The sequence below is a fragment of the Podarcis bocagei genome (assembly GCF_964188305.1).
Source record: "Podarcis bocagei genome assembly, chromosome: 16".
In the NCBI taxonomy this organism is placed as follows: domain Eukaryota; kingdom Metazoa; phylum Chordata; class Lepidosauria; order Squamata; family Lacertidae; genus Podarcis; species Podarcis bocagei.
In genome coordinates this window covers 28,685,899-28,707,132 of record NC_138142.1, presented here as the reverse complement: position 1 = coordinate 28,707,132, position 21,234 = coordinate 28,685,899, and the positions used below count along the sequence as shown (strand labels likewise).

The window sequence follows — 21,234 nt, the reverse complement described above, 5'->3', positions numbered from 1 at the left end:
AGGACAGTTTAGTGGCCAGGGATGGAGACGGAGGGGTTTGGCTAGCTATAACTCTCGTGGCTTGAGTTGTCTTGTGTCAAGGGGGCAAGGGCGCCTGCGAGGTCACTAACCCGCTCTCCCCTCTTCTGTCTCTCCCCCTTTTCTCTCTGTTCTAGGAGGTGAATTAGTATTGCCCATAATAACAGAAGACTCCCTAGACACCCCTCCAATTGCCACCCGGTCTCCATTCATCCCCCCGCCTCCCACCTTTGGCCCCTTCCTAACCGTAGTCGAGACCACCAAAGACACCCTTTCCCCGCCATCCCATCCAAGGCCCCCCTGTCTGGCCGACCAAGACGACAGCGACTGCGAAGAAGGGATCGAGGCCTCCGGCTATGCCTCGGGCGAGGTTTTCGACTCCAGCCTGCCCCCTACTGACGACGAAGATTTTTATACCACCTTCCCCCTGGTCACGGATAGGACCCTAATAGGCCGGCCGGAAGGAGCTTCCAAAAAGGCCCAAGGATACCGCCCCAACCTTAGGACAGGACTGCCGGCTTCACCCTCCGTCCCCGACCTCCTGACCTCCACAACCTCTCCCAATCTGGTCCGTAACATTCCCGCCGGCAAAATGAACAACCGGGAGCCCCTCAACCCCCAGCCAAAACAGTACCCCCCACTCTCCACCTCCTTTGAGCCCGACAAGCTAAACAGGCTTAAGTACCCAGGTATAACCTCTTCCCCCAATTTCCACAATCTGCCCACAGCTAACCCCACCGGCCCCGGGGAGAGGGGGCCCCCCGGTGCCGTGGAGGTCATCCGGGAGTCCAGCAGCACCACCGGCATGGTGGTCGGGATCGTGGCGGCCGCGGCCCTCTGCATCCTCATCCTCCTCTACGCCATGTACAAATACCGCAACCGGGACGAAGGCTCCTACCAGGTGGACCAAAGCCGGAACTACATCAGTAACTCGGCCCAGAGCAACGGCACGGTGGTCAAGGAGAAGCCAGCCGCTGCTGCCAAAACGCCCAGCAAGAGCAAGAAGAACAAAGACAAGGAATATTATGTCTGAGCCCCCCCTCCCAGCCCCCCCAGCCCCTGCGTGCGCCAGAGAGACCGACACCCAGCCGGCGCACGCAGTGGAGCCACCCAGACCTACACGCACCCAAACTTTCTGGAGAGGAGACCACCCAAGCGCATCCTTCCCCTTCTTCCGCATCCGAGAGGCCAGCTGATGGCGCCCTCCAGTGGCCACCTCCACCCGCTCCTCTTGGGTTTGCTCATCCCTCGTTTACTTTAAGCCCTTCCCTCCTCGCAAAAAAACAACAACAAAAACACAAAACACACAAAGGAACCACAGCAAGAAGGTTGCAGGGTCTCCCTCCCTCCCCACATCCTTTTCCACCCTGGCCATCCAAACCTGCAGGGTTGCTGTTTTTTCCCCTTAGGGAAATGGAGGGGGAAGGGAAGCCACAGTGGCCGAGGTGAAGGGAGGCAGCGTTGGCCTGAAGAGAGGGACGCTGGGAAGGAGGAGAATTAAAGGGGGGGGATTTCAAGCTTCCCAGGTGAGGTTGGAGCCAGAATGCTGCTTTGTGATCTGTCTGCAAGAGAGTCTTTGCCCCTCTCTTTGTTGAGGGGCTTTTGGTGTGGAAAACAAAAAACTGGGGTCCACCCGTCTTTCCTCACCCCACCCCACCCCAGCACCACGCTCTGAAACAGAGATGCCTAGCTGGAGCTCACAACTCTACAGAACCCTATAACTGAACTGGGGGGCAGAGAGGACCCACAGCGGCCAAATACAACCCCTACTCCACCTCCTCCTCTCCCTCTTGGAATTATCTCAAGCAAAGGGGTCTGTCCTTTCTATCATTTCTCTCTCTCTCTCTCTCTCTTTCTTCGTTAATGTGTCAGAGTCTTGGAAATGTGTGGAATAAAACAAAAAGATTTTTAAAAAGAAAAACTACTAATTATAATAAAAGAAGCAGGTGACGTGGATTTTGCTTGCGCTGTTGGGCTGAGGACTCCCTCCTTCCCCAACAGCCAACACCTAGCCTGTCTTGTAATAAAAAGAGGGAGTAAAATTGAGGTGGTGTTTGACACCCATAAATCAATGCAGTGGAGCGCAGCTTTGGGGTGCAGCTGCATTGTGCGTGTGTGTTTGCGTCTGGAGGGGGGTGGATCAAGTATCTCCCGGGGGTTTTGTTTTGCAGGGGTCCAAATGAATCAACCTTCAATACCTTCCATCCCTTCCCCGCCCCTTTTCACTCTCCCTTGGATCAAGGTGCTACTATATTGTGGTCTTTCTTTAAACTGTGTTACAAGCATGTGAAACTTGGGCTGACTTTTAGTTTTATGTCGTTTGTCGGGGCCGGGTGTGAGAAAAAAAGTGTGTGTGGAGCCAGATGCAGCAGCAACAACAGCAGGGACATCCCTTTGCATCAAAGCCGCAAGCAGACCCTGGCAGTTTCTCCAAAGGGCGCAATGGCCAGTGGGAGCAGGGCGAGGACGTGTCCGTGTGTGGTGCAAGTGGTGAGCGCGTGCAGAGCGCATGGGCGCAGCTGGGGCTCCAGTGTCTCTTCCCTCCCCGCCCTTCGGCTGCCTTCCCGGTTCTTCCAAAAAAAAAAAAAAAGGGAGGGAAACAAGTCAAGAGGAAGCCATAGATAACTCTGTGCAGAGTTCGATCTATCTGTCTATCTATAAATACACAAAGATATATATATATAAAGATATATATAGAGATATATAAGATATAAAAAGTATACATAATATATGGAGAGTTTAGAGGCGGCTGTTTGAAGGAAGGGTCAGGGAAAGGCTCTTGGCTCCAGGAGTCAGATGGAAGGGTCTGTGATGGCAGCAAATGGCCAGTTCCTACATTTGCCCAAGGTCGGGGCTGGGGAGCTCCACTGTTCAGATCCTAGGGGCGTTGTGGGGATGGACCTTTCCTCCCCAGGTAAGTTTTGAGGGTATAGATGAGGGATGACGGCTTATTCCAAGACAGCAAGAATAGCCCCTTGGTCTTTCCTCTGGGTGTGTTGGGTGCCGAGTGGCCCTTTGAGAGGGAGAGTTTGGGGTGACCATTGAGGGTGTTTGAGGGGTAGAGAGGCAAGCCAGGTCAGCTCCAGGGGGGTGGAGGGGACACCTCAACAGTGTCCTCACCACCCATCTGTTTTCCCAGGGCAAGGTCCATTAGGGTGAGTGGGGCAGCCCCCCACACACCTGCCTTCTTCATTACAGCAACCAGTCTGTGTGGGGTGGTCCTGGCTGTCAGCTTCTTCCTCCTCTTAAGTCTCAATGTTGCCCTTGCAGGGACTTCGCAGGGAAGAGGGAGAGGAGGGCAAAACTAGACTTGAGTTGACTCTGTGCCTCCTTGTCTGTGGCCCAGCTCATAGACTGGGCTCTCTGCTGCGGCCCAGGGCATGGAAACAGACAAGTGGCCTTGTTGCTGCCCCAGCTGCAGGAAGTATTGCCTCTTTCAAATACATCCTCTTCTCCCAAGCCTTTCTTTCAACACCAAAAAGGGCAGTCTCTCCCCAGCCCAAAACATTAAAAGTTTGTAACAAGTTTTGCATGAATCTTCAGTGATTTACCTTTGCAGGAAGAGCCAGGACTTATTGTGACATTTACCTCCCTGCTGCCTTACATAGCAACTGAGACTCTTTGTCCTTGATAAAGGAGCTCCAAGCTCAAACTGCTCCCAAAATTGAATCCGGAATAATGCAAGTCGGAGAAGGGTCTGTAGAAGGGATCTGTTATGTCCACTTGTTATCTCACAGGGCTCAGATTTCCAGGCTACTTGTGATCCTGGCCCCCCTCCAGTTGGTCAGTGCCCTCCTTAAAATGGACCCAGAACTAGACCCAGGGCCCCCAATGCAGCCTGATCAGAGCAAAACCATCATCACCTTGATCCTCACCCCTCTTCCTGGACCGCCACTCCTGCTGCCACAGCCGGCCCCCTGAAATTTGGGATAGGGGAGAAATTCTACAGAGTTTGCCCTTCCCCAATTTGCACTTTTCTGAAACAATCTGAGCCAATAGATGGCAGCCCTCCTTCGAAATTCTCACTTCTCCGAACTTTGCAATTGAGTTCTCTAGCCAGGCGATGTGTGAAAAAAATGGATATATTGGTGGAAATAGCACACAAAAACACATATGGGAATTTCTTCGCAAAATGTTAATTAGGGGAAATTGCAGATGAAAAGGTAGGGGAAATCCACACTGAAATGGTGGGTTTTTGTGAGGACTTAGGGGGAAATCGCAAACTGGTGTTGAAATGTAGAGTACTGGATTTAATAATGGAAAAATGAGGAAATAAGAAGCACTAAAATGGATTGTTAGGACAATTGTTTTGTCACACACACCCCAGGCTTAGGTGACAGCCCAGCTCAGTGAAAAATATTTGGGGGTAAGGCTTTAACAGCCTTTAAACAACTGTTAGGCATGACTTTACAGAACTTAATTGGGGCCTGGGATGGATGCAAGGGACGATTTTCCACCAATGCAGATCTTTGCCATTTTGCAATGCAGTTTTGCACCACTGCAACAGCAGGAGGTCGGGGGGGGGGGGCTTGGAGGCAGCTCTCCCTGCTGCATGACCCATTGAGGGGCAAGGAGACCTGCCCTGTATGGTATCCAGGAGGCTTTCTTACAGCTGCAATACTATACTCACTTAACTGGGAGTAAGTCCATTGAACTCAATGGAACTTAATCCTGAGTAGGCATGCGCAGGCTTGTACTGTAAGCAACTGGGAATAGTTGTGCTTTAACCTCTGGTGTGTATAAAAAGAGATGCTGAGATTCGAAAGGAGAACCTGCATTCATCTCAATTTGGCAGCATTTTAGATCCGGATTAATCTTAACGTTTTAAAATATTTTGAAATGTCACTTTTCCAAGTCCAGCTCGGTAGGATGCTTTTCAAACATTTCCATCTTGCCGATGGATTTTAATGCAAGTGGGTTAAAAAGTTTGCTCTTCCCAGTGATGCTTTAAAAACCCTAAATGCCATGTCACCTGTGGTTGGAGCTGAGGAAATAAACGCAGAGGCTGTTAATTAAAAACGTTGCAAGCAAATTCAACTCTGGGGATTTCCCACCCCCACCCCACCCCTTCCACATTCATTTGAAGCCTAGTTATGACATAACTTGCCTTCATTGAGTTTACAGGCATCGTTAAATGCGGGCCCCAAAACCTGCAAAGGAAAGGCACCACGAGAGCTGCTGCTTTATGAGCCTTGGCTGGGCTAGTTAATGCAGGAAAGGATACCTCAGCCTCTTACAACTGGCACCAAGCGAAGGCCTTTCCCTTTGGGACAATCAGCAATGCCAGGCACCCAGCACTACCCAGGTCAGGGCACTGGGGCCTTGGACACCAGGCGACAGAGTGGAGCAGCTGCCTCAGGCAGCTGATGCTGGCAGGGGGCAACACCCCACCCTGTCAGGGGTCAGAACTCTGTGTGCCTCACACAACTAGTTTGGCACCCCTAAAACTACTCTGGTGTCATGGAGGGCATTGCCCCATTGCCAGTGTTGAAGGAAAATTCAGCTGCCGATCCAGTTGACCTCTGTAGGTAACGTGGGGAGGGGGCAACTTGGGCTGGCCCTGGGCTAGTGAGCTTCCACAGGCTGGAGCAACAGCCCTTCACCTCTCAGCTCCTGCCCTTGCTGGGGGGGGGCGCCTTCCTGAGGTAGCAGATCCTCTCCTTGGTGTGTGCGTGTGTGTGCGTGTGTGTGCGCGTGAGAGAGAGAGTGGGTGTCCAGTGCCTGGCGGTCTCTTGGTGCTATAATAATTGTTCAGCGATCCTGTCCTTGAATGTAGCTTATTAGCCAAATTGAACCCAGTCCTGTAGTGGACGGACCTTTCCCGCTTCCCCATACAGAGTTGTCTGCTGGGCTACATCAAGGGGGCAGCAGAAACCTTGTTCTGTGCCAGAGGGTGGAGGTGGCTGTGAACCATGAGGCCTGGCCTGCACCCGCTAAGGTAGCCTGATGCCCTCTGGCGCCATGGAAGAGAGTGTGACCGCATTGCCAACGCTGGGAGTCAGATCTGGTCAGTGCAGGGGACATCCTCAGGCAGGCAAGTGTGTTAGGGCAAGAGCCCTGAGGTCTCCCCTTTGCAGACGGTATGAAGAGTGTTTAAGGAAAGTGAGGGATAATTTGGGGAGAGGCCATTGGCCGTATAATTGTAGAGCTGGAAGGGTTCCCAAGGGTCATCTAGTCCAACCCCCTTGCAATGCAGGAATTGCAGCTAAAGGATCCCTGACAGATGGCCATTCAACATTCAGCTGGTGAGTCACAACCCCCAACTGTTGGGCCAGGGGCCACAAATGCCATACATGTGTCTGGCTTAAAAGATGCAGGTTCTAGAGGCGCCTTTCCGGCAGTGAAGCTGAGAGGGTGAGGAAGAGAGAGTGGTGGGAGAGGCTTGGAGAAGGAGACAGTAACACTGGGTGCTTCCCTTAAAAAAATGGAGGACTTTGCAAAGCTTCCAGGGGTGGCTCAGGGCTTCTTGGCTGGATGTTTCCATGACTACAGAGAGTGTGCCACATGCAAAGCAACTTCTAATTTTGTCAAATAACCCAGGATGGAAATTTTTGAACTATACAGAACTCTTCCTCATGTGAGAAGAGGGTGGGGAACACAGCTTCCTGGGACAAAACCTGGAGTTCTCCCCTTTTTATGGGCTGTATCCAACTAAAGTCCAAGAGTCAACCAGCTTAAATTCATGGACCTCTGTTAATCATGTCCATTAATTTCAATGGGTCTGCTCTTGAATATGACAAATGTATAACCAGTGGCAGATTTATAGGTATGTGCTGAATTAGGGCTCCACGAGGCTGAGGGGACTCCCCAAGTTATCAGTCGATGTTGTTAACTGAGGGGAAACCTTTGAAATGTGATGTCAGTGACTCTAGTATTTTAGTTTGTTGTGCTGTTTCTACTCCCTATTAATGTCAGTGTTGGCTGGTCCATTAGGACAACCAGGTCTTAGCCTGACCACACGAAATATCAAGCATTTTTCAGAAAAAAATTTCACCCAAATACCATCATTTGTTCTCCGGCCAAACAGTTCTCTGCACCACTCAGACAATCTCAGTCCAAAAGTAGCACTGTGGCAAAGAAGTCCCACCCATCTGTCTCTAGGCAGAAAAACAAATTGATATTAAATGTGTGTCAGTGGCGCTACTGGCTCTGAGACCTGCTTGTGTAGTTCTCCCTTCATCCCTCTTGTCGTGATAGCAGTCCAGCCTGGTTGTCCCAGAGCTCAGAGCTCTTTCTGCTCAGACCATGCTCAGAACTGTTTCCTTAAAGGCTACACTACAGTAACAAAGCTCCACACCCAGCTTCCTGTGACCAGCCTTGTTGATTCTTTAATGTTTATTTCATTGTTTGCAAGCTCGTTCTTATGCATGTAGCTCTGTCCTATTTTCAGTGACAGTCACATTGATTTAGGCAAAATGTAGGGGCCTCCAAAAGGGTCCTGTGGACCATAAATCTGCCACTGTGTGTGGGTGCATTGCATGCAACATCTTGTCTTCATTTCCGGAGTCAGTGAAGCTGCCACCTGTATGTCCAGAATCTGAGGAAGATTTCTGTGTAACGCAAAAAAAAGCCTGCACCCAGTCTTTTTAGTGGGTGCAGATAATAGGGCAACCTATTTGCTCTGTATGGCCAGCAAAGCAAAGCAAAACGGCCCCCTCCCCAGCTGCTCTCTTGGTTCAGCGCTTGCCTGCTCAGTCAGAAACTGGGGGCGCCCCAGCCACACACGGACATGTGCCCACTCACAGTTCTTGAGCGGTGTTTGCCACTCCTTGATCCTAAGACACCTTTGGGCTCCTTCAGGTTGTGGGGGAGACACTGGCCTCCATTTGTCCATTTGAATTGCTTCCGACTGATTGGGAGGGGAGTTGTGTTCCTTTTGTGGTTATTCTAGGTGGCCATCTCTGGACCCCACCCCCAATCCAAAGCCAACCAAACCCACCTGGGGATTGGCGGGGGGGGGGGTTCTGTGTGTCGGGGGGGAGAATCAGCCATTTGTTTTTGTTTTATTTTTAATTTTTTCCCTCCCCACAATCCTCAGCTGTTTCTCAGGCGGGGCCCACCTGCCCACTTCTACGAGAGTGTAATGAGCATTATTACCAAATGTAAATTTATTTGTACATTATTAATATTTTATTTTTATCTGGGGAGGGGAACATGCAGAAGGTCAGAAACTCCATAGGCAAAAACACCCTCAGATCCAAAACCCTCTTTTTTAAATAAATAAAAAATACTAATAATGGTGATAATAAAAAGAATTTGGGGTGGGGTGGGGGAGATCAGTTCCTTTTGACAATGAAATTCCTGACATTTTTTCCCCATTTTTTTAATGGCATTCCATTTGGGGTGGAAATCAGTTTTAATTTGACTTGATTTATTTTGTAATTGATGACTTTTTTTAAACGACAAAGGGGAAAAATTTACCTTTCCTGTTTGTTTGGTTTTTCTGGGGTGGGGTTGGGGGGGATAAACTGTGATTCTGCATATTTACCCTGTAAAATTCCTGTATTCTTCAATGTTATTGTAAAGTGTTACTGATAAAAGATGATTATGAACAAACAAACGAAAAAGTCCAACCCATGTACATTTAGCACAAAGGGGAATACAGTTGATTCTATACTTCGTATACTTTGTTCTAGTCTTTCTTTTGTACGGCTGGGGACTGTGTTGCACGAGAGGGCTCTGGACTTCCCCTCAGATTGAGGTTTATCCGTTCCCATGAGACGAACCATTAAAATAATTGGGCGTATGCCTATTTCCTACCTCTGCGTCAAGCACCGACTTTCCAAAATGGTTCCACCACCAGACAGACGTCACACAGACTCCTGTTCATGCTGTGTAACTATCCCTATACAATGGTAAATATTTAACTGGAGAAAAACATTGTTTTGAAGGTGGTGTTTGCATGCAGTGTCCCCATCTGTTCCAGAACTTGGTTGTATTTGACTACTGAAGGGGCAGAATAAATGCCAGGGGGTTTCCACGCAAGCTCTTTACTCCAGAAGAGCCAGACGAGCATCTTTGGGACACCACACCCATATCTCTCTCTCGATTTATGGGTCTAATGAGTCTTTCTAAATGCATAGCATTATCCAGATGTCATTGTTCTCCTGTTGAAAGCCATGTGTAGAATTCCAATGGGCTTTCCACACTTGGAATGGGGTGCTTGGTGTGTCCATGTGGCTCCCACAATGCTCCATGATCTACGCCATCAAAAAAATTATGGAGCCCAATAAGGCTTTGGATGAGGCAATTCAGCTGCCTTTGGGACTCCCACACCTTAGGACTGAAGCCTAAAAACTTTTAACTTTGCACTAAAGCGCACATCCAATCTAAGCGCTCTTGCGCAATTAAAAGGTAAAGGGAACCCTGACAGTTAAGTCTAATCGCAAACGACTCTGGGGTTGCAGGTGTCATCTCGCTTTATAGGCCAAGGGAGCTGGCGTTTGTCTGCTCTGCAGACAGTTTTTCCGGGTCATGTGGCCAGCATGACTAAGCCACTTCTGGCACAACGGGACACTGACACCAGAGCAGCGCACAGAAACGCCATTTACCTTCCCGTAAATCTACTATTAATCTACTTGCACTTTTTTTGGCATGCTTTTGAACTGCTAGGTTGGCAGGAGCTGGGACCGAGCAACAGGGGCTTACCCCGTCGCGGGGATTTGAACCTCTGACCTTTTGATCAACAAGCCCAAGGTTCAGTGATTTAGACCACAGCGCCACCTGCGTCCCTCTTGCACAATTACCTCCGCGATATTAAAAGTGTTTTTTATGAAAGATCAGGGGAAACAAAGGCAGTTGCTAAAATGGCACCCACCAGGAAAGACCACAGTTGGGTTTGTTTTTCCATTGTTTACATTTGTCCTTAATTACTTCCTTTTCTTTTTTAGCTCTGTTGCACAGAGAGGTTATTAAAAGCCTTGTTGTTGTTTTTTAAAAAAAGACATAAAACATTGAAGAGAATATGGAACTGATATGAGAGTCTGCTGAAGGAGATGTGTTGGTATTAAAGCTCAATCCACCAGTCATCACTATGCCTCTTTAAGAAAATGGAAGCGAATCCTGAAGGCCATCAGCACCTGTTGAGATTGTGTTGTTCAATATCTATTTCCTGTTTCCTGTCGGGGAAAAGACAAGGAGAGGATGGTGGGTGGAAAGAGGAGGTCAACTGGGTGGCAGCGCCCATCAATGCCCTGCCAGGCTCCGCGTTCCTACCCCTCCTTCATGGAGGGCTTCCTGGAAAATACTGCCTCACATGGCAACCTGATGCAGGTGTGTACTTAGAAGTAACTGAAGAAAGGGGGAAGAATTTGATTCAGTCGGCACTGAAAGATGAATCTACCCAATCTGCACTTTCTGAAGCCATATAGCCCTCCCTCAAAATGTGCTCTTCTCCAAATCGCCATGCAGTTCTTCAGCCAAGTCTTGTGCAAAAGGGTGTGTAAAGCCTGCAAAGAAATGCATACATTGGTGAAAATCCCATACAAAAATGCATTATATCAAGGAAAATATTTTAGGGAACATATGCTTTGCAAAATAATAATAATAATGTGTATTATTTGGCAGAATTGCAGGCAAAAAAATGTATAATGGGATAAATTCACACTAAAATTCTGGTGAATGTTCACGATTACTTTTTTTCATCACAAACTGACGTGGAAATATGGATAACTGAATTTCAGATTAGAAAAATAATAAATTAACATTGGCCAAGACTGACAGATCTGCCCATCCCTAGAAGGAAGTCCTATAGCATGGGTAGGCAAACTAAGGCCCAGGGGCCAGATCTGGCCCAATCGCCTTCTAAATCCAGCCTGCGGACAGTTTGGGAATCAGCATGTTTTTACATGAGTAGAATGTGTGCTTTTATTTAGAATGCATTTCTGGGTTATTGTGGGGCATAGGAATTGGTTCATTCCCCCCCAAAAAATATAGTCTGGCCCCCCACAAGGTCTGAGGGACAGTGGACCGGCCACCTGCTGAAAAAGTTTGCCGACCCCTGTCCTATAGAGTGCAGGGGGGTAAATGGCTATGGGGTTGCATTTGGGGATGACAATTGCCCCAGGTGGCAGCAATTAGCCTACATGCCCCAGGCCCTCAATTGTGCCAGAGGAGGGAGGAAACCCCCTGAGGGAGGAGGGGGCACCAGAGGGCACTGCCCCCAAGGCACTTGGCCATCTCAAATCTGGCATTGGCCCTGAATTGTACAAAGAGGTGCCTTGGATTTTTCTAGCCCTGTTTGCCATACACACAGAGAGAGGGCACTGGTGTCTTTGCGGGGTTATTGCGAGGATAAAATAGGTATGGGGAGAACCCTGCATGCATCTCTGTGAGAGGAAGGGTGGGATCAAAATGGAAGAAGAGAGAAAGAGAGAGATGCTTGGAGCCAGAGGCCTCTGCTGCGGCTGTGCTCCTTCCTGCTGTCCTTCTGATTAAATCAAACTGGAGCAGCTCCTCCTGAGCCTTTCAGCCTGAATTATTTTGAACCGCAAATATCTGATGTCAGCCTCAGTCCTTTCCAGGTTTCTGATCAGAACGGCTTCCATCCAGATGGCAACTGGAGGGGGGGACCAGATGAGCACCTCCTGCATCCAAGGAGCCCCCCCCCCAACTTCTTCTTCCCTGGGCAAAGTTGAGATCCCAGATGATGCTGGAAGCTAGAGTAGACCCCAGCCCAGCCCGCTTGCCATCATTCAGACAGGGAGCATCCACAAGGAGAAGTCCCTGCAGGGCAACTGATAGATAGCCCATTCCTTCATTTTAAAGGGCAGCTGCAGAATAAGAGGGAGAGGGTTGTTTGAGTGACAGGGTCCCTACTGGCCAAAGGTGGCCTGGAGATCAAATGAACTATTAGCAACCGTGTGGGTGGGTTTTTGGTGTGGGTTTTTTACAAAAAGGAAAAGTGTAGCAATTTGGATCAGGACCCTGTTGGCAGAGAAGCTCTCACTGGGTGACCTTGAGCCAGTCACTCACTCTCAGCCTCACCTGCCTCTCAGGGTTGTTGTGAGGATAATACGGAAAGGAGGAGAACTATGTATACTGCCATGAGCTCTTTCGAAGAAGAAGGGTGGAGTACAAATGTAATAAATAGTAATAATAAACAGCTCTGAGGGGAAAGTCAGGAATTGTTGTTGTTTAGTCATGTCCGACTCTTCATGACCCCATGGACCAGAGCACGCCAGGCACTCCTGTCCTCCACTGCCTCCCGCAGTTTGGTCAAACTCATGCTGGTAGCTTCTAGAACACTGTCCAACCATCTTGTCCTCTGTCGTCCCCTTCTCCTTGTGCCCTCCATCTTTCCCAACATCAGGGTCTTTTCCAGGGAGTCTTCTCTTCTCATGAGGTGAGCCTCATATGAGGTGAAGCCTCAGCTTCAGGATCTGTCCTTCCAGTGAGCACTCGGGACTGATTTCCTTCAGAATGGATAGGTTTGATCTTCTTGCAGTCCTTGGGACTCTCAAGAGTCTCCTCCGGCACCATAATTCAAAAGCATCAATTCTTCGGTGATCAGCCTTCTTTATGGTCCAGCTCTCACTTCCATACATCACTGAAGGTCAGGAATATTATCCCCCAATTGCAGATGGGGTGACTGAGGCCGAGAGGCTAGTGCCTTGCCTAAAGGCCATCTTGTGAGTTCATGGGAGAGGCAAGATTCAAACCAGGGGCTTTGTGATTTGCTGATGGAAGTGTATTCTTCAGCTGTCACCATGTCATGGTCCCCATTACACACAGGCCTGTGAGTTAGGCTAGAAAGGCGAGCAGCGGGAAGGCCCCTTTTTATCAGGAAATGGAGAATGGGAGGGAAGCTCCCCCTCCGTTGCCCCACCCTCCCCGCCAGCCAGCTCCCTTCCAGTGTCAGAGCTGGGGGGGGGCTTATTCAAGAAGGCTCCTTCCTCCCTCCCCCGCCCAAAAAAAAGGAGGACAAAGGGAGCACAGAGCTGCAATTGAAAAATGTATATCTGCTCATTTATATGCATAGATGCAAATGTATAAATAGCTGCGGGGCTATAAATAGCAATCCAAGACATCTCACTCTAAGGTGGGCTCTGCGCATCTGCTCAGTCAGCTGGCTGTCAGGTGCTGCTCATTCTTGCTGCCTTACCTGCGTTTCATCTTCAAAGAAAGGGTGCCTTAAAATAGGACGGGCCTCTAAAGGAAGACGGGGGGGCAGTTTTGGGGTTGTTGTGTTGAACAAGAGCGAGTCAAAGAGACGCTTCCCCCTCCCTCCAGCTGCCAATCACCCCATCCTCACTTGCCAGAACATCTAGGTCAGGCATCCCCAACCTTCGGCCCTCCAGATGTTTTGGACTACAATTCCCATCATCCCTGACCACTGGTCCTGTTAGCTAGGGATCATGGGAGTTGTAGGCCAAAACATCTGGAGGGCCGCAGGTAGGGGGTGCCTGATCTAGGTTTACCCTACAGGTTGCCCCCCTCCGTGGACTTCTCTGCAAGGTTCCCTCAGCAAGGCAAGGAGATGTAAGGAAAGGGTCAATGGTTGGACTGCCATTCTCAGGCCCACCTGTGGCCACTGATGCTGAAGGCCATCTTTAGTTGGCAGCAGACCTCATAATCCCTGCCGCTTTCTGAAATTGGGGAGGGGGGGTGATTCAAAGGATGATCAGAAGAGCCTGCTGGATGGAGGCAACGGCCCCTCTAGTCCAGCATCCTGCTGAAGGAATATTCCAGCAGGATAGCAGGATTTGAGCCCAAGAGCAGCCCTCTCCCCTCCTGTGGTTTCCAGCACTGCTGCCTCCAACTGTGGAGGCAGAGCATAAGCCATTGCTGAAGACAAAGCGGGAGAGAGATGGGCAAGGAGGCAGCTGCACTAGCTGGGGAGGGCTGCCTCCCAAAGACCCCTGCACCCATTGAAACACACAGCACAAGGGGCAGTCAAGGGAGCCCGCTGGTTTTAATGGGAGATGGTTGATTCTAAACTTTGGCCTTGAGGCCGATTAGACCGCAGTAAGGGAGGAGGGGGGCCTGATCCAGCCTAAAGGCACACCCCCAAGCAGCCTTGCACTTTGGCACTGTGCTTAATTTCCTTTCATTTTGCTCCATGTTTAACTTCGTTTCCTCTGCCTTGCCTTCACAAAAGACGTTCAGGGTGGAATCACCAGGCCTCATTCACTCACAGTGGTGTAGCATGGGGGCCCGGCCGCACCGGGCGCAACATCTGGGGGCTAGGGTTAGGGGGCGCAAATCCACGGGTTAGGGGGCGCAAATTACTTGCCCCGGGTGCTGACAACCCACGCTACGCCACTGTTCACTCATATTTTACCCGGGAGGCGGTGCTCTTGCAGCTTTGTCATCCACCTGTAACCTTCCAGTGTTTCGCCAGGGTGTCTAGAACATCTTTTATTCTTACTGCAGAAAGGCTGCCTGCTTTTTTCTTTCAGAAATATGGGTTTTCCACAGGGTCTGAAGGCCTTTGCATGACTGTTCTGTGTCCTTTCAAAAGCCTTTGAGGTGAGCAGTGAACTAGCAAGTCAGGGTGGGAAGACCCGGCAATTTTGCTTCACTCGGTGTTTCAGTTTTCCAGTCTTAAATTCAGTTCTCCACATTTCTGTAGCCATTTGAGGAATTTCTTTTTTAAACTCTTTAGCGTTTTAGAGCAAATTTATCCTAATTAATACAGTGAGTAATAGACACATGTTTGCAAGCACTTTCTCCTACTACAATCATAGAATCATACAAGTGTAGAGTTGGAAGGGACCTCCAAGGGTCATCTAGTCCAACCCTCCCTGCAATGCAATAATAATAGCTACAGAATCCTTGACAGGTGGCCATCCAACCTCTGTTTAGAAACCTCCAATGAAGGAGAGTCCACCAATGTTTTTTTTGTATGCAATTTTCACCAATATATTCATTCGTATGCACACTTTTTACCTAATATAGGCATTTTTGTAACAATTACTTGGAGAAACTTCATCGCAGAATTTGGTTAAGTGTGAATGTCAAAGGCTGACTCTTTCTCTGGTTCTCGTATAGCTTCAGAAAGTGCATATTTGATCAATTCAGCTTAAACTGAATTGACTTCCTCGCCCATCCCTACTATCGAGCAGCTAAACCTAATGCGGCCTCAGTGCAGAATCACTTTAACGTTATAGTGGGCAACGTTTTTTGGACACCTTTATTATTATTATTTTTAAAAAATAATATTTTAATTAATGATAAAACTCTTTCCTAGCTATGCTTTTTTTAAAAAAAATACTGCTGCTTAAACAAAAGATTGGTGCCGTGCTACAATGCTATAATGCCATTTTGAAAATTTCGATTGGTGGGGAAACCTTTCCAACATCCCCATTTCAGCAACGTGATTTATCCCACTTGTTAAAATACTTCCTTTCGTCTTGCACTGGTGTGGATGGAAGAGAGCAGGATGAACATGCAGGGAAAGCCGCCCCACCCCCCACCCCTTGCAGCCTGGAAAGGCATCCACAATTCTGCTTGGAGCTTCCAGTGGGAGAACCAGGATGTCTTAGTGCTCAGAGCCTCCCCTCTGGAAGAAGCTCCAGTATTATGCCAGAGGAGAGCATGAGGGAGTGCTCTCTGCCTCTGGCCCCATCCTCACAGAAAATGCTCCTGTTGTTTCCCTCTGGATCCACACACCACCAGAGCGAGGGGGGCCGTGTGCAGCTGTCTTGAGCTTCAAATGGTTCCCCTCCCCAGCAGCTACAACACACCTGATGTTGTGTAGAGCATCTGCCAGGAGGAAGACGCAGGAGACACTCGATATTCCCAATATTGCGGAGAGCTAATGGCTCCTCCTGAAAGAGCAACGGCTGGGCAGCTCAACTGGATCACCGGGTGCAGTTGTGCTTCTGTGTAGAAATACAGTAACAGCAACAGGTTGTGCCCAAGATTGCCAGGCCCTTGCAGGAGATGTGCTGACCCCACAGAACAAGACACAAGCAGCCTCCATCTGCCCAGATGTTGCACAAGCGCTGCAACTTGTCCTGCCAGAGGTGCGGGAAACAGCACTTGCTGGCATTCAGCCTTGTTTTTCTTTGGTGTCTGGTCACTTGAAAGGAGAGAAGCAAGCTTTTGACTAACACAGGACTCTTCTGCAAGCAAAAAAGCAAGGCTCAAGGCTGCATTGCTGGGGAGATGCTTACTGAATGGGTAAGAAGAAGAGGCACCAGCAAGGCAGCTTACGCCACAGTTATGTTTCAGGTGTCAACGAAGGACCCACCAGTGGAACGAGGCCACAAGGAAAAGACCTTGTCAATGGAAAAATATGTTGCCTTCAGAAATGGGTCCATGGAGAGGGGGGCCCAAACCTTAGGGTGGATTCGACTTAATGGTTCATTTTATTTATTCAATAAACATTTATGAGCCACTCTTCAACCTTGGTTCTTGGAGTGCCATAGAAACAGACTAAGTGCCAGGAGTTGTGAGGCTGAGATGGCTCAATTCCCCACCCAGCTGTGGGACTCACTGGGTGGCCTTGGCCATGATGATGATGCTCAGAGGTACTGCAATTGCACCATAAATCCCGGAGCCGACATCTGACGGTGGAAACAATCCCAGGGCTTAGCTCTGAAGTGCTTCTTGGTTTTGGCATCTTTGCAGGATGGAACACTCCAAAAAGACTGGGTCTCCCACCGTGACTATTTTTTTCCACCAGAAAGAGTTAAAACATTTCCAGTTAACAGGATGCAATGCTCAGACAGCAGTGTGCACACAGAGAAAGAGAGAGAGAGCAAGCATACATCCGCACACCGCAGAAACAATGGTCATTAATTCCCACATCAAAGAGACGCAGAGGATAAAGGCAGCTTGGAAGCCGCTCACTTGTGGAGGGAAAACTTCTCTAAGCTCCGTCTTTGCTGAGCCTCGTTTGATTACGTTCTCTTCCTTTACCTTTAAAACACTCCTGCCTTCCTCTCCCCACTCCCCGCTTTTTAATTTCCTAATGGGAGTAATTTGATTGTTTTGAAATGCATTAATTTTTTTCCCTAAGAAGAGAGACGTGAGTAGCTGCAAACATCTGACAATGTAATGAAGTGATTATGCACCTGGTGGTGGTGTCTCTATCGCCCAGGCCCCTGCATCCCCCCCCCCCGGACCCCCAAGTCAGCTGTAGCAAAGGAACGCAAAGGCCTCTTCTTCCTCTCTCTGGAGGCCCTTTCCCAGCCAGGAGCCCAGAAGCTGGTGACTCCTGGGTGCCAGCCTCTGGCAGAACTGCACTGGAGGCCAGGGATGGGGGTGTCTTCCTGGCCCCGCTGCTCACCTGGGGCATCCAGCTGGTATGGGCAGGAGACAGAAACTCTCATGCAGTTGGACTCCTGCTGCTGCACCTGATCTTCTAGCAGGGGGCTTCTCAAGCTCAGAATGAGGTGGAGTCCTGGAAGCTATCAGCAGTGCCGGATTAAACCCTGTGGAGGCCCCTAGGCAGTCAAAATCTTGGAAGCAGGTCCTCTCAAATTATCTCCTAATATGTTTATGTAATTTTCTTTCATGATCAAATTAATATTATTTTGATCCATGGTCACGGAGTCCCTCAAAGGCATGGGGCCCATAGGATGGTGCCTACTCTGCCTGTTTGGTAATCCAGCATTGGCTATCAGATCAGACCTGTCAATCCACCTGGATCAGTATTGGCTCTTTCCTAGCCCTAAATGGGGGTGCTGTAATGGTGAGAGCAGACCCACCAAGTGTCCCTATTTTCCAGGGACATCCCTGATTTAGAGAAGCCATCCCGGTTTCTGATTTGATCCTGGAATGTCCCACTTTTCCTTAGGATGTCCCTATTTTCATTGGAGAAATGTTGGAGGATATGCAGTTATTCAACCCCCAAGCTGTCAGAAGGCAATCCTGTATAGGGAAGGTTTTTTTAATGTTTTATTATGTTTTCATATATGTTGGGAGCTGCCCAGAGTGGCTGGGGCAACCCAGTAAGATGTGTGGGGTATAAATAGTAAAATTATCATTAAGGAGTGGACCATCCCTATTTTCATTGGAGAACTGTTGGAGGGTATGGGAGAGCCAACGAAGTTGGAAACAGCGCCTGAGCCTCTTTCAGCCCTGTGTGGAGATGCTGTTGGGGATTGAACCCAGGACTGTTGGCCTGGAATCTACTGCTGAGCTGAGCCCTCCCCCTAAATGTTATCCCAGTCCAGGGGTCTGCAACCCGCGGCTCTGGAGCCGCATGTGGCTCTTTTACACCTTTGCCGCGGCTCCGGGGCGGATACTAGCGAGGGGAGGAGGCGCATTGTGCGCCCCAACACTCCCCACTGTGGCGGGCGCTGTACTGGCTGTGACGTCGCATGGGGGCTGTGCGTGCGTTAGTCACGCACCGTCCCGATGTCACCTTCCCGCCCGCCCACTACATTGTAAGGGGCATGTACGCTGGTCACTGCATTGAAAGGGGGCATGTACGCTGGTCACTGTTTTGAAGGGGAGTGAAGAACACACACACACAAAAAGGTAACTTGTTAATTTAACGTTTATTTCTATGAGGAGGAGTAATTCTGAGGGGTCAAACAAAGAAATAATAAAAAAGTGACAAAAAAAGTTATTTTTATAATGACAAGTTTTGCGGCTCCCAGTTTTTTCCCCCCTTCGGAAACAGGTCCAAGTGGCTCTTTTTGTCTTAAAGGTTGCAGACCCCTGTCCCAGTCTTAACAGTTCTCAATAGAGAACACTTGTAGGATCTTTCCCAGACCAGAGACAGATCCTTACACCTTCTGAGTGCAAATCCTGTGCTCTGCCACTGCGCTGCTGCCTTTCCATGCAAAATGGCCTCTTCCTTCTCACCTGGGCAGATTTAAGATGGAGCTGACCCACAGCATTAGGGCATGTCTCCTACCTCGCTGCACCAGAACAGAGGAGTCCACCCCAAGCAAGTTCTTTTGGGTGGGGCATTGGGCTCCTTCCGCTCCAGGTTTCTCCCCCAAGTTTTTTTTTGTTTGGTTTGGTTTGGTTTTTTTGCAGCTCTTGGGGGCTCCTGCGGGAAGAGATCAACGACGCCGGTGCGTGCAGAAGCCCCAGAAGGCGCTTCAGATAACGGCACACAGGCAATTCAGGGCCGGCTGAAGAATAAGCTCTCCTGGAACCAGCTGTCTGGATCCAAGTGCAACACCAGAATTAACAAGGGCTCCGGCAGCCTGGAATTCTAATTTCCCCAGGAGAGGTTTCTGGGCCTGGCGGCTTGTGCTTAGAGAGAGAGAGAGATGGGCAAGTTGGTGGTGGTGGGAAGAAATATCAGAAGAGGAAAGGAGTGTGCAGGGAGAAATCAGTTACCCAACCCCAGGGCCCACATCGCCTTTTTCAGCCATAGATGTGGCATGGCAATGGAGGGCCTCTGACCATGTGCAAAGAGCACCTCTTTGTGAATGAGAGAAGGGACTGTAGTTCCTAGGCGGAGCAACTGCTTTGCATTCACAGGTTCAGCATCTCTAAGGAAGGTGTTGTCCGAAACCTAAGAGTGTGACAACTGAGCTGGACGAATTGGTGGTCTGTGGGCCCCTGTCTCTGTGTCACAGGAGAAGGGTTGCACTGCCAGCAGGAGGTGCTAAATGCTGCGCTTCCATCTGCAGCAAGGCACATTAATAAAATGTCACTCCTCTGAATGGGGGAGAAACAGGGTTCGCACCCAGCAGTCTGGCGGCGGGCTGGAAGCAGCTGTTAAGGGGGTGAGTTGCATTTCCCCCTGGCCCTTTGGAGCTGCTGCACAGGAGTAAAATCATAGGAGCTCAGAGGTGGAAGGGAAAAGGGGGTTTAATAATAATACTTAATAATAAATCTACCCCACACAGACATGCTACTGTTTAAGAGCATCCCTGACAGGTGGCGAACATCCTGCCTTTCCTTGGAAACCTTGTTCAGGACCCCCAGATCAGCCATTGGGGACCAGCAGCTGTCCCCGTTGCATCAGGGAGGGGGCAACAGGGGCCTTGCGAAAACACAGGCCTCAAACATCTCTGCGCCTTAATGACCTGCAAAGCAGTGGGGGCTGGGGCAGTCGGGAGCCCAGATGTTCGGGTTGCACAAAGCGACCTCCATGTGTAAATACAGCTGACTGAGAAGCTGCCATCTGCTGTCAATCAGGCAAGATGGTGACAGAAGCTGTTAACATGCCATCATCTTCCTGACATCTGATGGGGCCAGTTGTAAATCCTGCCTGATTTCCAGGGATTCTGCCTCCAGCTTGGCTGAGACCTAGGAGGGGGAGGAGAGGGAGCCCGGACTCCTGGGTTCCTTCTTCCTCACACTCTCCGCTGGCACTGGCGGGGGGGGTGTGTGGCAAATCTCCTGGGTGCCTTCTATGCGGAAATGGCAGGGCCACTCAAGCCTGCATTGAAACCTCGCTTCCTGAGTGGGGAGGTTAGAGGGGGAACACTCTTCACATGCTCAAAAGCACACCTGCGACTCAGAAGCACACTAAATGCAAATTCTGAGGCCAGGGTGAGGACTAACGTGTTCCAGGATCCTTTTTCAGAGAGAACCGTTCTTGTTTTTAACAGGAGGGCTACAGTGTCCAGAAAGTCCCAGATTCAATCCCCAAACCCTGACTTGAAGAGCTGCTGCCAGTCAGTGTAGACAACACTGAGTTGTCTTCACTGCCTTATGCTGAGACCAAAAGTCTCACTCGGCATAAGGCAGCTTCCTAGGTGCTTAGTTTAAAAAATGTAGCCATGGTAGCTGCAGTTTGAAGAGAAAGAGGGGCTTTTTAATTCTTCCCCTTAGGGAAGGTGGAGGACTCTCCTTAAACAGAGGTTGGACGACCATCTGTCAGGGATTCTTTAGTTGTGATTCTTGCAGTGCAGGAGGGTTGGGCTAGATGACCCTTGGGGGGTCTGTTCCAATGCTACACTTCTATGATTCTGTAGTATTTTTTCTGCTGAAAATCACACACACAGAGAGCTGCTTTTACAGACACGCAGAGGAAAATATCCAGATAAAAAAGACAGGCTCCCATGAGACCTAAAAGGGTCAGGTGAGCATCCTTCTGGGGTGGGGGGGCAGGGGGGAGTCCTCTGAGCCAGGCTTGGCCTCTTCCCTCTCTCTCCTCCTGCCCCCTCCCTTCTGCCCTCAGGTAAGAGATGTCTGTGCAGCCCCAGCTGTGATCTCAGGAAGCCAATTTTAACCCAGTTGTCTGGGCTGCTTCCCTTCTGCACATTGCCAGGGTATGTGTGCTTCCTTTCTGCAGTGCAATTTTTTTTGGGTGGGGGGATCTTCTGCATGTCTCAGCAAAACAAAAATAAAAAA

At 49.6% G+C, this 21,234-nt stretch overlaps 1 protein-coding gene across 35 annotated transcripts in view; it reads left to right on the top strand.

Moving 5' to 3' along the window:
* NRXN2 (neurexin 2) overlaps window positions 1-8,641 on the top strand; it is a 355,283-nt gene extending 346,642 nt beyond the window's left edge. For 23 of the 35 annotated variants that reach the window (XM_081173994.1, XM_081173993.1, XM_081173986.1 and 20 more), the window contains one exon: window positions 156-8,641. In XM_081173994.1, the coding sequence (XP_081030120.1) occupies window positions 156-1,051 (896 nt within the window). In that variant the 3' untranslated portion in view covers window positions 1,052-8,641. The remainder of the gene's footprint in view (window positions 1-155) is intronic. The other 12 variants (XM_081174008.1, XM_081174004.1, XM_081173998.1 and 9 more) reach the window with 1 other exon arrangement.
* Window positions 8,642-21,234: the final 12,593 nt, after the last annotated feature.